The sequence below is a fragment of the Bombina bombina genome, chromosome 5, assembly GCF_027579735.1.
Source record: "Bombina bombina isolate aBomBom1 chromosome 5, aBomBom1.pri, whole genome shotgun sequence".
NCBI lineage: Eukaryota > Metazoa > Chordata > Amphibia > Anura > Bombinatoridae > Bombina > Bombina bombina.
In genome coordinates this window covers 125987713-126003758 of record NC_069503.1, presented here as the reverse complement: position 1 = coordinate 126003758, position 16046 = coordinate 125987713, and the positions used below count along the sequence as shown (strand labels likewise).

Genomic DNA, 16046 nt, shown 5'->3' with positions numbered 1-16046 from the left:
TCATTCCATTCCTCGGCCATCAGTGGCTTAGTGTATGGAGGTAATCGGACTCATGGTAGCGGCAATGGACATAGTTCCTTATGCCCGCCTACACCTCAGACCACTGCAACTATGCATGCTCAAACAGTGGAATGGGGATTATGCAGATTTATCTCCTCGACTGCATCTGGACCAAGAGACCAGAGATTATCTTCTCTGGTGGTTGTCTCAGGACCACCTGTCTGAGGGAATGTGTTTCCGCAGGCCAGAGTGGCTCATAGTAACGACAGATGCCAGCCTGCTAGGCTGGGGTGCAGTCTGGAAATCCCTGAAAGCACAGGGCTTATGGTCTCGGGAGGAATCTCTCCTCCCGATAAACATTCTAGAATTGAGAGCAATATTCAATGCGCTTCAGGCGTGGCCTCAGCTAGCTGCGGCCAAATTCATCAGATTTCAGTCGGACAACATCACGACTTTAGCCTATATCAGTCATCAAGGAGGAACACTGAGTTCTCTAGCGATGATGGAGGTAACCAAAATAATCAGATGGGCGGAGGATCACTCTTGCCATCTCTCAGCAATCCATATCCCAGGGGTAGAGAACTGGGAGGCGGATTTCCTAAGTCGTCGGACTTTTCATCTGGGGAAGTGGGAGCTCCATCCGGAGGTATTTGCCCAGCTGACTCAGCTATGGGGCACACCAGAATTGGCTCTGATGGCGTCCCGTCAGAACACCAAACTTCCTTGTTATGGGTCCAGGTCCCGGGATCCCCAGGTGGTACTGATAGATGCTCTAGCAGTGCCCTGGTCCTTCAATCTGGCTTATGTATTTCCACTGTTTCCTCTCCTCCCACGTCTGGTTGCCAGAATCAAGCAGGAGAGAGCTTTGGTGATTCTGATAGCGCCTGCGTGGCCACACAGGACTTGGTATGCAGACCTGGTGGACATGTCATCTGTTCCACCGTGGACTCTGCCAATGAGGCAGGACCTTCTAATCCAAGGTCCATTCAAGCATCCAAATCTAATTTCTCTGCGTCTGACTGCTTGGAGATTGAACGCTTGATTCTATCAAAGCGTGGTTTCTCTGAGTCGGTCATTGATACCCTGATTCAGGCTAGAAAGCCTGTTACCAGGAAAATCTATTATAAGATTTGGCGCAAATATCTTTGTTGGTGTGAATCCAAGGGTTACTCATGGAGTAAGATTAGGATTCCTAGAATTTTGTCCTTTCTCCAAGAAGGATTGGAGAAGGGATTATCAGCTAGTTCCTTAAAGGGACAAATATCTGCTTTATCTATTCTTTTACACAAACGTCTGGTAGATGTTCCAGTCGTTCAAGCATTTAGTCAGGCCTTGATCAGGATCAAGCCTGTATTTAAACCTGTTGCTCCGCCATGGAGCCTAAACTTGGTTCTTAAAGTTCTTTAAGGGGTTCCGTTAGAAGCTTAATATCTATGGAATGCATAGGTTCAATCTTGGAAAGTTTTGTTTTTAGAAACTCTTCGAGCCGAAGAGATAGCTACTGAGTTATCTGCTTTATTGTGTGACTCACCTTACCTAGTTTTCCATGCAAATAAGGTGGTTTTGCGTACCAAACCTGGGTTTCTTCCTAAGGTTGTTTCTAATAGGAATATCAATCAGGAGATAGTTGTTCCTTCTCTGTGTCCTAATCCTTCATCAAAGAAGGAATGTCTGTTGCACAATCTTGATGTGGTTCGTGCTTTAAAGTTCTACTTACAAGCAACTAAAGATTTCCGTCAAACATCTTCATTGTTTGTTGTTTATTCTGGTAAACGTAGAGGTCAGAAGGCTACGGCTTCCTCTCTTTCCTTTTGGCTGAAAAGCTTCATCCGTTTGGCTTTTGAGACTGCTGGCCAGCAGCTTCGGGAAAGAATTACTGCTCATTCTACTAGAGCAGTGGCTTCCACATGGGCTTTTAAAAATGAGGCTTGTGTTGAACAGATTTGTAAGGCGGCGACTTGGTCTTCGCTTCATACTTTTTTACAAATTTTACAAATTTGATACTTTTGCTTCTTCGGAGGCTATTTTTGGGAGAAAGGTTCTACAAGCAGTGGTGCCTTCAGTTTAAGGTACCTGTCTTGTCCCTCCCTTCATCCGTGTCCTAAAGCTTTGGTATTGGTATCCCATAAGTATGGATGAATCCGTGGACTCGATGCATCTTATAAGAGAAAACATTTTATGCTTACCTGATAAATTTCTTTCTCTTGTGATGTATCGAGTCCACGGCCCGCCCTGTCTATTTAAGACGGGTAGCATATTTTTATTTTAAAAAACTTCAGTCACCTCTGCACCCTATAGTTTCTCCTTTTTCTTCCTAGCCTTCGATCGAATGACTGGGGGTGGAGCTAAGGGAGGAGCTATATGGACGGCTCTGCTGTGGGTGCTCTCTCTGCCACTTCCTATAGGGAAGGAGAATATCTCATAAGTATGGATGAATCCGTGGACTCGATACATCACAAGAGAGAAATTTATCAGGCAAGCATAAATTCTGTTTTTTTTATAAAACCTCAGGCACCTCTACACCTTTTGTGTTATCTTCTTTTTCCATTTCCCTTTGTCCGAATGACTGGGGGTTTTGGGTAAGGGAATTGACACTTAACAGCTCTGCTGGGATGCTCTTTGCTTCTTCCTGCTGACCCGGAGTGAATATCCCACTAGTAATTGGAATGACGTTGTGGACTCTCCATGTCCGGAAAGAGAGAAATTTATCAGTTAAGCATACATATTTTTTTTATTTTTTTTTAGCAGCCAAATGAAAGGGTTGATTGCCAATGAGACCTTGTAGAATCCCTTCACTTTATTGCAGGTCATTGAGCTAAAATTGGTAGACCTGTGGTCCTAGCCCACTATCCATATGCCCACATCTCAAACTTCTATTTTTCCTAGGGTATAGTCTGAATTATATGAGGGGTAAGAAACACCCTTGTAAAATGTTATAATTAATCTCAAGCATTGTTGAGCGTGACATGGTATTTGAGAATATAGTAGAAGCCTGCTGAGGTTTGATTATACCAAGTTCCTTATTCCACCTTTCTATTGAGGTAAATAGCCAGTAAAATGTTTTTTTTTGTTTTTTTTATTGTAATTGAAGGAGCTCAGTTGTCTATTGTATCTTGTGCATTGATAGATGTCCTTTATATAACCTCTTTATAACCATAAATCATTTATTTTTTTAATGTATTCTAATGCAGCCTCGGTTTGCTTACAAATACTGAGCAACTTTTCATTTAGTTCACAATTCAGCTATAGAATGTTGACTTGTGTCCTCTTGCATCACTGTGATGCTTCTGAAGTTCCATACTAAGTGCACTTAAGCAGCAGTTTTAGGAGAGTGCATGTGCTAATAAGTGCACTATCCATGATTGCTAGCAAGAGCTTCAACTTTAGAGGGAAGTGGCATAATTACAGAATTACAAGATTTCAAAAACCTTTGAAGGGACACATTAAAGTAGAGTGTGCAGTTTTTCTACTTTTGGCGCTCCATATCGGTTTTAAGGATGTATTTAAGCCTTTTAGCTTTTCAGCCTATCGGCACTGGCAGTTGCATGACTCCATGTGTTCAGCTTGGCTGCTGCAGCCCAGAGCAGCACTTTAGAGGGTTATCAAACCCCAATTGTTTTTTTTTTTTTGTCATGTTTCAGATTATACAATGTTAAACAACTTTCCAATTTACTTCTATTGTCAAATTTAATTAATTCCCTTGGTATCCTTTTGTTGAAGGAGCAGCAATGCACTACTGGGAGCTAGCTGAGCATATCTGGTGAGCCAATGACGAGCCATATATGTGTGATTGATTTAACTTGGGTGACTAAACAGCCCTTTAATAGTCAAACTAAATTGTTAGCCACTGCCCATAAGTTTACTTAAGTAATAGGATTCAGTGGTTTGAAAAGTGAGCAAGTAAAATCTATGCGCTATGAAGACTATTGCATGAAGATAAACAGTAAAAAAATATGGCAGTATTAAAGGCATATAGAAGTTTGTTTTTATAAAAAAGCACTAAGCAGTATATAAGCTATATTTAAAAGAAAACATTACAGTAGGGCTGTGTGATATATAAAAAACAAAATCACGATTTGTTGATGAAATATTGTGAATGCGATTTTTATTAAAATGTTTTGGAAACCAATGTGTTTTTGAATGAAAATTGTATAACTGTTTAAAAAAAGGGGCTTGTTCCCCTTGCAGTTCAGAGTAAATAGGCTAGAGAAAAGAGCCCCAGTCCGCCACCTTCCTTGTCTGTGCACACCTCAGGGCTGAAGCAACAATCCATGAGGGAAGTCAAATTGCGGCAGGAGTGTTGTGCTGTGAAGCTTCCTGGTCCACCCCTGGAGGAGTGATCCGTGCCTAACATGACATTCTAAAGAAGCAGTTTCAGACTCCCCCCCTATTGATAAATTGTAGCATTGTGCAATGTTTAGAAATTGCATAGCCTCATATTGCAATTAATTGCTCAGTACTACATTACAGTATGTATTCATCATTTTTAAAAAGATTTTACTTTATTTTTCAATTATCTTCATTTGTGAACGGTCCATTACACCCGCCACAAGGTGGCTGTGGTCTCTAGAAGAAGGCAAAGGAGCAGATTTTCCTTTGTGTCCTTGGAGACTTGCTCTTGCAATAGTCTGTTTGTTGATCATTCTCAGTAGAGGTGTTTTGCTGGAAAAATCATGTGACAGTAGAGCTTGAGTTCTGTAATGGTAGCTATCATTTAGCTGTGGGCAGTGGTTACTTGTGTTTTTTTTTTTTTTGTTTTTTTTTGTTTTCTTAAAAACAATTCCGTTAAAGAAAAAGCGCACTGCATCATCAGTTTAATGTCCTTTTTAACACTTTTTTTGAGCTTTACATTTCTTAGTCTGAAAGTTACATTTTTAAGAAAAAAATTAATATCAGAATGCAGTTGCTTATAAACTACACTGGTGATCAGCATTTATAAATTACATAGGTGTAGTAGCGGGGGAAGCTCATTTAAATGTATTTGGGACCCTGTACCAGGTCATGGGTTGAAGGAACTTGTTGTACACTAAAACACAAGCCCCTGTACAGTTATGCCTAATGCCTCAAGTCCTGTTAAATAGCTCACAAAATGTTTGATAATGTTTTAAAAGATCCCTAATATGAGCCAGACCATATAAACCTTTTTCCTTTTCATAGAATGACTGTTGTAATGTTACCTAAGTAATTCCTAGGTAAGCTCAGGTGTGTTTGCAAAGAATACGCAGCTAGTAAGGGTACGAACGAGTAACTGCTACATGACTGCATCTTTTTTAAGATATATTTAATAGTTTTTTTTTCTTTATGCTTCAGTGAACCCCAAAAAGGACAGTGAAAACACCCCTGTGAAAGGAGGCGTGGTTGCAGATCTAGGTAAGTGTTGTGTCTTCAGTTTATAACTAATAATTTTGCAAAATGGCATATTCTCCTAGCTCGCTGTATTTTTGAATTTCTTTCCTATGACATGGAGAGTCCACGTCATTCCAATTACTAGTGGGATATTCAACTCCTGGCCAGCAGGAGGAGGCAAAGAGCACCGCAGCAAAGCTGTTAAGTGTAACTTCCCTTACCCATAATCCCCAGTCATTCTCTTTGCCTTTTTCAATGGAGGATGTGCGAAATTGGTGTCTAAAGATATTTTATCCTTTAATAGGTACTTTTCCCTGCAAGCAATAATTTGGGGCTATGCTGTGTCCATGTAAGAAATAAAGCAAAGACAACCTTGCTGCTTTCTAACATTATTGCTACCCCTTTGATAGAAAGCCAGGGTTGGTGACTTTGTCTTTGTCTACAGGTCCCTGTTGGTGGTCAAGTGAGGCTATCAGACCTGCATCTGCTGTGACTGCTCCACAGCAGAAATTCCCTGGAGGGTAAGTCCTTTCTTATATATTCTCTGGAAAGAAAATGGGTCAGGACTAAGAATTCGGGGACCTAGTGGGACCTCTGACCTCCTAAATGAGGTTTGTGTATTCTCTATATATATCAGTTTTCGGGTATAATGCGGCTGAGCAGTTATCTGGCATTCTGCCAGGGTCAGGGTTTTTGCTGCCCCGTTACTGGGCTGTTTTTACAGTCCAACCCAGTACTTATGGTGTGTGGGGAATAAGGGTCATATTGACTTCTTCCTCACTCCCTTTATCCCTGTATGTTCCGTTATATCAGACTTTTAAGGTGCCTCTTTTTGAAAGGCTAATTTTTACTGTGGATGTGTGTGCGTCCTGCATAACATGAACCTGTTTATTGTGGTGCAGTCGTAATGCAGACGGTTTTAACGGTCAGGTTTTTACTGTGTGAATGTTTTCTACTGTTATATATGTACACATCCTTATTTTCAAAGTACCCCTTAGCCTACGATGTGTTGCGGCATAGAGAAGAAACTTTGTGTTCAATTTTGCAACCTGGCATCCAATTGTAAAATACTGTTTATTTTAACACTAGAGTCAAATTAAGCGTCCTCCTGAGGGGGGTATGAATGCTAAAGGAGTGCTCCAGGGATTAATCTCCCTGATCTCTTAGCCCAATTTACTTATTCCCTAATATGAGGATCTTAAAGGGTTTACAGCCGACTCCATTCCCCTTTAGTACGGCTGCACGTCCGCTGCTTAGGAGCTGCATATTGTGCCATTTTCTATGTGAAGGAGGTTCTTTAGGCAGTGTTTGGCTTAATTCCTTATTAAGGGACATATGTACTGTTATGTGGTTTAGTGCGCAACTATGTTTTTTGAGCGCCATTTTATCTAGTTCAGTGGTGGTTTAGGTTACATATTTCCCGCTATTGGGAACTGCCGCATTGTATTTGGAGAATAAGGGTTCTCAGCGGATCCCGGTGTTTCTGTTGTCAGCAGATCAGAAAATAGAGTGGTTTTCAGCGCATCGACTCAATATTCAGCCACATAGCTAAATAATGAAGAACTGCCTTTTTATTTTTGCATATATGTTTGTGCTGTACCTGCTTAGTTTTTCTGTTCCGAAAATAGTGGTTTAGACTGACATCTGGTGACCGTTTTTGGTAATTTTCTTGAAATCTCTTATATGGAGTTGATTTCTTGATCTCTAGATGACATGTTATTTAATCCTACTTTCTTCTGTTATGTGTGATCAGTCCACGGGTCATCATTACTTCTGGGATATAACTCCTCCCCAACAGGAAATGCAAGAGGATTCACCCAGCAGAGCTGCATATAGCTCCTCCCCTCTACGTCAGTCCCAGTCATTCTCTTGCACCCAACGACTAGATAGGATGTGTGAGAGGACTATGGTGATTATACTTAGTTTTTATGACTTCAATCAAAAGTTTGTTATTTTACAATAGCACCGGAGCGTGTTATTACTTCTCTGGCAGAGTTTGAGGAAGAATCTACCAGAGTTTTTTACTATGATTTTAACCGGAGTAGTTAAGATCATATTGCTGTTCTCGGCCATCTGAGGGAGGTAAAAGCTTCAGATCAGGGGACAGCGGGCAGATGAATCTGCATTGAGGTATGTAGCAGTTTTTATTTTCTGAATGGAATTGATGAGAAAATCCTGCCATACCGTTATAATGACATGTATGTATACATTTCAGTATTCTGGGGATGGTATTTCACCGGAACTACTCTGTTAAAAGTCACTAATCCTTTTAATAAGTATTTATCATGTTAAACGTTTTTGCTGGAATGTAGAATCGTTTACATTTCTGAGGTACTGAGTGAATAAATATTTGGGCATTATTTTCCACTTGGCAGTTGTTTGCTTTTAATTGTGACAGTTTCGTTTCTCTTCACTGCTGTGTGTGAGAGGGAGGGGCCGTTTTTGGCGCTCTTTGCTACGCATCAAAAATTTCCAGTCAGCTACTCTTATATTTCCTGCATGATCCGGTTCATCTCTGACAGATCTCAGGGGTCTTCAAACTTCTTTGGAGGGAGGTAGATTCTCTCAGCAGAGCTGTGAGAATTTTATATTGACTGTGAATAAAAACGTTGCTCTGTAATTTTTTATGTCAAATTTAATTATTGTTATTTTACTAATGGGAACAAACCTTTACTAAAAGTTGTGTTGTTTTAAAGTTTGATGCTATAACTGTTTTTCAGTTCATTATTTCAACTGTCATTTAATCGTTTAGTACCTCTTTGAGGCACAGTACGTTTTTGCTAAAAAAGATTATAACCAAGTTGCAAGTTTATTGCTAGTGTGTTAAACATGTCTGACTCAGAGGAAGATATCTGTGTCATTTGTTCCAATGCCAAGGTGGAGCCCAATAGAAATTTATGTACTAACTGTATTGATGCTACTTTAAATAAAAGTCAATCTGTACAATTTGAACAAATTTCACCAAACAGCGAGGGGAGAGTTATGCCGACTAACTCGCCTCACGCGGCAGTACCTGCATCTCCCGCCCGGGAGGTGCGTGATATTATGGCGCCTAGTACATCTGGGCGACCATTACAGATAACATTACAAGATATGGCTACTGTTATGACTGAAGTTTTGTCTAAATTACCAGAACTAAGAGGCAAGCGTGATCACTCTGGGGTGAGAACAGAGTGCGCTGACAATACTAGGGTCATGTCTGATACTGCGTCACAGCTTGCAGAGCATGAGGACGGAGAGCTTCATTCTGTGGGTGACGGTTCTGATCCAAACAGATTGGATTCAGATATTTCAAATTTTAAATTTAAATTGGAGAACCTCCGTGTATTACTAGGGGAGGTTTTAGCAGCTCTCAATGATTGTAACACCGTTGCAATACCAGAGAAATTGTGTAGGTTGGATAAATACTTTGCGGTACCGGCGAGTACTGACGTTTTTCCTATACCTAAGAGACTAACTGAAATTGTTACTAAGGAGTGGGATAGACCCGGTGTGCCGTTCTCACCCCCTCCAATATTTAGAAAGATGTTTCCAATAGACGCCACCACTCGGGACTTATGGCAAACGGTCCCTAAGGTGGAGGGAGCAGTTTCTACTTTAGCTAAGCGTACCACTATCCCGGTGGAGGATAGCTGTGCTTTTTCAGATCCAATGGATAAAAAATTAGAGGGTTACCTTAAGAAAATGTTTGTTCAACAAGGTTTTATATTGCAACCCCTTGCATGTATCGCGCCGATTACGGCTGCGGCAGCATTTTGGATTGAGTCTCTGGAAGAGAACCTTAGTTCATCTACGCTAGACGACATTACGGACAGGCTTAGAGTCCTTAAACTAGCTAATTCATTCATTTCGGAGGCCGTAGTACATTTAACCAAACTTACGGCTAAGAACTCAGGATTCGCCATCCAGGCACGTAGGGCGCTGTGGCTAAAATCCTGGTCAGCTGATGTTACTTCTAAGTCCAAATTACTTAATATACCTTTCAAGGGGCAGTCTTTATTTGGGCCCGGTTTGAAAGAAATTATCGCTGACATTACAGGAGGTAAGGGCCACGCCCTACCTCAAGACAAAGCCAAAGCTAAGGCTAGACAGTCTAATTTTCGTCCCTTTCGGAATTTCAAAACAGGAGCAGCATCAACCTCCACTGCACCAAAACAGGAGGGAGCTGTTGCTCGTTACAGGCATGGCTGGAAACCTAACCAGTCCTGGAACAAGGGCAAGCAGGCCAGGAAACCTGCTGCTGCCCCAAAGACAGCATGAACCGAGAGCCCTCGATCCGGGACCGGATCTAGTGGGGGGCAGACTTTCTCTCTTCGCCCAGGCCTGGGCAAGAGATGTTCAGGATCCCTGGGCGCTAGAGATCATATCTCAGGGATACCTTCTAGACTTCAAATTATCTCCCCCAAGAGGGAGATTTCATCTGTCAAGGTTGTCAACAAACCAGATAAAGAAAGAAGCGTTTCTACGCTGTGTACAAGATCTGTTATTAATGGGAGTGATCCATCCGGTTCCGCGGTCGGAACAAGGACAAGGGTTCTACTCAAACCTGTTTGTGGTTCCCAAAAAAGAGGGAACTTTCAGGCCAATCTTAGATTTAAAGATTCTAAACAAATTCCTAAGAGTTCCATCGTTCAAAATGGAAACTATTCGGACAATCTTACCCATGATCCAAAAGGGTCAGTACATGACCACAGTGGATTTAAAAGATGCTTACCTTCACATACCGATTCACAAAGATCATCACCGGTACCTAAGGTTTGCCTTCTTAGACAGGCACTACCAGTTTGTAGCTTTTCCATTCGGATTGGCTACGGCTCCAAGAATCTTCACAAAGGTTCTGGGTGCCCTTCTGGCGGTACTAAGACCGCGAGGGATTTCGGTAGCTCCGTATCTAGACGACATTCTAATACAAGCTTCAAGCTTTCAAACTGCCAAGTCTCATACAGAGTTAGTTCTGGCATTTCTAAGGTCGCATGGATGGAAAGTGAACGAAAAGAAGAGTTCTCTTTTTCCTCTCACAAGAGTTCCATTCTTGGGGACTCTTATAGATTCTGTAGAAATGAAGATTTACCTGACAGAAGACAGGTTAACAAAGCTTCTAAATGCATGCCGTGTCCTTCATTCCATTCAACACCCGTCAGTAGCTCAATGCATGGAGGTGATCGGCTTAATGGTAGCGGCAATGGACATAGTACCTTTTGCACGCCTACACCTCAGACCGCTGCAATTGTGCATGCTAAGTCAGTGGAATGGGGATTACTCAGATTTGTCCCCTACTCTGAATCTGAATCAAGAGACCAGAAATTCTCTTCTATGGTGGCTTTATCGGCCGCACCTGTCCAGGGGGATGCCATTCAGCAGGCCAGACTGGACAATTGTAACAGACGCCAGCCTACTAGGTTGGGGCGCTGTCTGGAATTCTCTGAAAGCTCAGGGACTATGGAATCAGGAGGAGAGTCTCCTTCCAATAAACATTCTGGAATTGAGAGCAGTTCTCAATGCCCTTCTGGCTTGGCCCCAATTAACAACTCGGGGGTTCATCAGGTTTCAGTCGGACAACATCACGACTGTAGCTTACATCAACCATCAGGGAGGGACAAGAAGCTCCCTAGCAATGATGGAAGTATCAAAGATAATTCGCTGGGCAGAGTCTCACTCTTGCCACCTGTCAGCAATCCACATCCCGGGAGTGGAGAACTGGGAGGCGGATTTTTTGAGTCGCCAGACTTTTCATCCGGGGGAGTGGGAACTTCATCCGGAGGTCTTTGCCCAAATACTTCGACGTTGGGGCAAACCAGAGATAGATCTCATGGCGTCTCGCCAGAACGCCAAACTTCCTCACTACGGGTCCAGATCCAGGGATCCGGGAGCGGTTCTGATAGATGCTTTGACAGCACCTTGGAACTTCGGGATGGCTTATGTGTTTCCACCCTTCCCGCTGCTTCCTCGATTGATTGCCAAAATCAAACAGGAGAGAGCATCAGTGATTCTAATAGCGCCTGCATGGCCACGCAGGACTTGGTATGCAGATCTAGTGGACATGTCATCCTGTCCGCCTTGGTCTCTACCTCTAAGACAGGACCTTCTGATACAGGGTCCATTCAAACATCAAAATCTAACTTCTCTGAAGCTGACTGCTTGGAAATTGAACGCTTGATTTTATCAAAACGTGGTTTTTCTGAGTCGGTTATTGATACCCTGATACAGGCTAGGAAGCCTGTTACCAGAAAGATTTACCATAAAATATGGCGTAAATACCTATACTGGTGCGAATCCAAACGTTACTCCTGGAGTAAGGTTAGGATCCCTAGGATATTGTCCTTTCTACAAGAAGGTTTAGAAAAGGGTTTATCAGCTAGTTCATTAAAGGGACAGATTTCAGCTCTGTCCATCTTGTTACACAGGCGTCTGTCAGAAAATCCAGACGTCCAGGCCTTTTGTCAGGCTTTAGCTAGGATCAAGCCTGTGTTTAAAGCTGTTGCTCCGCCATGGAGTTTAAACTTAGTTCTTAACGTTTTACAGGGTGTTCCGTTTGAACCCCTTCATTCCATTGATATAAAATTGTTATCTTGGAAAGTTCTGTTTTTAATGGCTATTTCCTCGGCTCGAAGAGTCTCTGAGTTATCAGCTTTACATTGTGATTCTCTTTATCTGATTTTTCACTCAGATAAGGTAGTTCTGCGTACTAAACCTGGGATCTTACCTAAGGTAGTCACTAACAGGAATATCAATCAAGAGATTGTTGTTCCATCCTTGTGTCCAAATCCTTCTTCAAAGAAGGAACGTCTTCTACACAATCTGGATGTAGTTCGTGCCCTCAAGTTCTACTTGCAGGCAACTAAAGATTTTCGCCAAACTTCTTCCCTGTTTGTCGTTTATTCTGGACAGAGGAGAGGTCAAAAAGCTTCTGCTACCTCTCTCTCTTTTTGGCTTCGTAGCATAATACGTTTAGCCTATGAGACTGCTGGACAGCAGCCTCCTGAAAGAATTACAGCTCACTCCACTAGAGCTGTGGCTTCCACTTGGGCCTTTAAGAATGAGGCCTCTGTTGAACAGATTTGCAAGGCTGCAACTTGGTCTTCGCTTCATACTTTTTCCAAATTTTACAAATTTGACACTTTTGCTTCTTCGGAGGCTATTTTTGGGAGAAAGGTTCTTCAGGCAGTGGTTCCTTCTGTATAATGAGCCTGCCTATCCCTCCCGTCATCCGTGTACTTTTGCTTTGGTATTGGTATCCCAGAAGTAATGATGACCCGTGGACTGATCACACATAACAGAAGAAAACATAATTTATGCTTACCTGATAAATTCCTTTCTTCTGTTGTGTGATCAGTCCACGGCCCGCCCTGTTTTAAGGCAGGTAAATATCTTTTAAATTATACTCCAGTCACCACTTCACCCTTGGTTACTCCTTTCTCGTTGATTCTTGGTCGAATGACTGGGACTGACGTAGAGGGGAGGAGCTATATGCAGCTCTGCTGGGTGAATCCTCTTGCATTTCCTGTTGGGGAGGAGTTATATCCCAGAAGTAATGATGACCCGTGGACTGATCACACAACAGAAGAAAGGAATTTATCAGGTAAGCATAAATTATGTTTTTCATTTTATATCAGGATATTCTTTAGTTGGGCTCTTTTTTCATTAAGAGTGTTTAGTGTTAATTAAGAGATCATACCTTTTCTAAACCTGTTCATGATTCTATAGTGTATCTCTCACATTGAGGTGAATTCTCTTGAGATACTATTTTCTTATCTAATTAGTAAGACACTAATGTTAATTTTTACTTTATACAGACTTATTATTTTCTCCGATGTCTGACATGCTGTACCTCCCCGTTGTAAATAATTTCTTTATGGGAAACATTGAAGCTTCTGAATATCAGCTGGAAGCTTATTTAAAGAAAGAATATACCATGTCTACCACCTCGCTACCCTAATTCTCCTGATCCTATCTGATCTCAGAAATTCAGGGCCAGGCATGGTCGGGACCTGGATGGGAGACCACCTGGGCTTTTTCGGGTGCAATGTGAGATGGCATACCAGTTACAATCTCTTTCTGAGGGGTCTTCCTTAGAGGAGATCCAGGATGAATCTGGACTGTAGAGCTGGCTATTTCTTATCTAGAATGCAAGATAGCCTTTAGAAGTGGTCCACTGGTTAGCTTAGCCGCTTAGCAAGCTGAAGGTTAGTGGTTCATGGATTTAAAAGTCCCAGGTCTTGTCAACCTTGGATTAAGGGGATGTAAGCCAAGTAATCTTCCTCTGATTCAGGATCAGCATGAAGAGGTCCATCCCCGATCCAGTGGGGGGCAGTTATTCCTTTTTTTTCTCTGCAGGCTCGGATACACTATGTCTGAGATCCTTGGGCTATGGACTAGTATCCCAGGTTTTCTGAATAGAATTCAAATCTTGCCCTCCAAGGGGCAGATTTCTCCTGTCATGACTGTCCATAAACCAGGTCAGAGGGAGGACTTCTTAAGCTGTGAGAGGTCTATCCTCCCTGGGAGAATACTGTTCCAGTTCCTGTAGAGAAACAGGATCTAGGTTTTTATTCAAATCTTTTTTGTGGTTTTAAAAAGGAGTGGGAATTTTTCTTCCCTTTCTTGACCTAAGGTTCCTCTAACTTGGTCAAGGTTCTGTCCTTCTAGATTACGCCTCCTGGTCAGCAGGAGGAGGCAAAGAGCTCCACAGCAGAGCTGCACATATAGCCCCTCCCACTCCAGTCATTTGACCAAATTTAGGAAGAGAAAGGAAAAGCCAAGGAGCAGAGGTTACTGAAGTTTAACAAAAATAAAGACCTGTCTTAGAAAATAACATGGTGGGCCGTGGACTCGTCATATCGTAAAATAAATAAATTTATCAGGTAAGCATAAATTTCCTTTTCTTTTACAAGATATGACGAGTCCACGGATTTCATCCTTACTTATGGGATACAATACCAAAGCTATAGGACACGGATGAAAGGGAGGGACAAGACAGGAACCTAAACGGAAGGCACCACAGCTTGAAGAACCTTTCTCCCAAAAACAGCCTCAGACGAGGCAGAAGTATCAAATTTGGAAAAAGTATGAAGAGAAGACCAAGTTGCAGCCTTGCAAATCTGTTCAACAGAAGCATCGTTTTTAAATGCCCATGAGGAAGCCACAGCTCTAGTGGAATGAGCCGTAATTCTTTTAGGAGGTTGCTGTTCAGCAGTCTCATATGCCAAATGGATGATACTCTTCAACCAATAAGAAAGCAAGGTAGCCGTAAGCTTTCTGACCCCTACGCTTTCCAGAAAAAACAACAAATAAATAAAATGATTGATGAAAATCTTTAGTCGCCTGTAAATAAAATTTCAGGGCACGGACCACGTCCAAGTTATGTAACAGACGTTCCTTCTTAGAAGGATTAGGACACAAATAAGGAACAACAATTTCTGATTAATATTCTTATCAGAAACAACCTTAGGAAGAAAACCATGGTTGGTACGCAACACTACCTTATCCGCATGGAAAATAAGAGGAGAATTGCATTGTAATGCTGAAAGCTCACACTCTGTGAGCAGAAGAAATAGCAACCAAAAATAAAACTTTCCAAGATAAATTAATATCTATGGAGTGCATAGGTTCAAACGGAACCCCCTGAAGAACATTAAGAACTAAATTCAAACTCCAAGGAGGAGCAATTGGTCTAAACACAGGCTTGATTCTAGTCAGAGCCTCACAAAAAGATTGAACATCTGGAACATCTGCCAGGCGTTAATGTAGGAAAATAGACAACGCAGAAATCTGCCCCTTTAAGGAACTTGCCGATAACCCTTTCTCCAAACCTTGGAGAAAAGATAAAATCCTAGGAATCCTAACCCTACTCCATGAGTAGCCCTTGGATTCGCACCAATAAAGATTTTTACGCCATATTTTATGGTAAATCTTTCTAGTAACAGGCTTACGTGCCTGAATCAAGGTATCAATGACCGAATCAGAGAACCCTCGCTTAGATAAAATCAAGCGTTCAATCTCCAAGCAGTCAGCTGCAGAGAAATTAGATTCGGATGATGGAAGGGTCCCTGAATGATAAGGTCCTGCCTCAATGGAAGCTTCCACTGCGACAGATATGTCCACCAGATCAACATACCAAGTCCTGCGAGGCCACGCAGGAGCGATGAGAATCACCGAAGCCCTCTCCTGTTTGATCCGAGCAATCACTCGGGGAAGGAGAGCAAACGGTGGAAACACATAAGCTAGGTTGAACGAACAAGGCATCTATAGGTTCGGCCTGAGGATCCCTGGACCCGTATCTTGGGAGCTTGGCATTCTGATGAGACGCCATCAGATCCAATTCCGGCCTGCCCCACCTGAGAATCAGGGTGGCAAAGACCCTCCGGGTGGAGTTCCCATTCCCCTGGATGAAACGTCTGCTCAAAAAATCCGCCTCCCAGTTATCCACTCCTGGGATGTAGATTGCTGACAGATAACAAGAGTGAGCCTCCACCCACCGAATTATCTTGGATACTTCTGTCATTGCTAAGGAACTCCTTGTTCCTCCCTGATTGATGTATGCTACAGTCGTGATGTTGTAAGACTGAAATCGGATGAATTTGTGCGAAGCCAACTGAGGCCAAGTCTGAAGCGCATTGAATATTGCTCTCAATTCCAGAATGTTGATTGGAAGTAGACTCCGACCGAGTCCACACACCCTGAGCCTTGATCCGGCGACAACC

The 16046-nt window shown here is 42.3% G+C and overlaps 1 protein-coding gene across 1 annotated transcript in view; it reads left to right on the top strand.

Moving 5' to 3' along the window:
• Nucleotides 1-16046, top strand: part of SMARCC1 (SWI/SNF related, matrix associated, actin dependent regulator of chromatin subfamily c member 1) — a gene marked incomplete in the record, with an annotated part of 306811 nt that overhangs the window by 67569 nt on the left and 223196 nt on the right. The window contains 1 exon segment of the mRNA XM_053713684.1: nt 5311-5370. Within this exon segment, the coding sequence (XP_053569659.1) occupies nt 5311-5370 (60 nt within the window).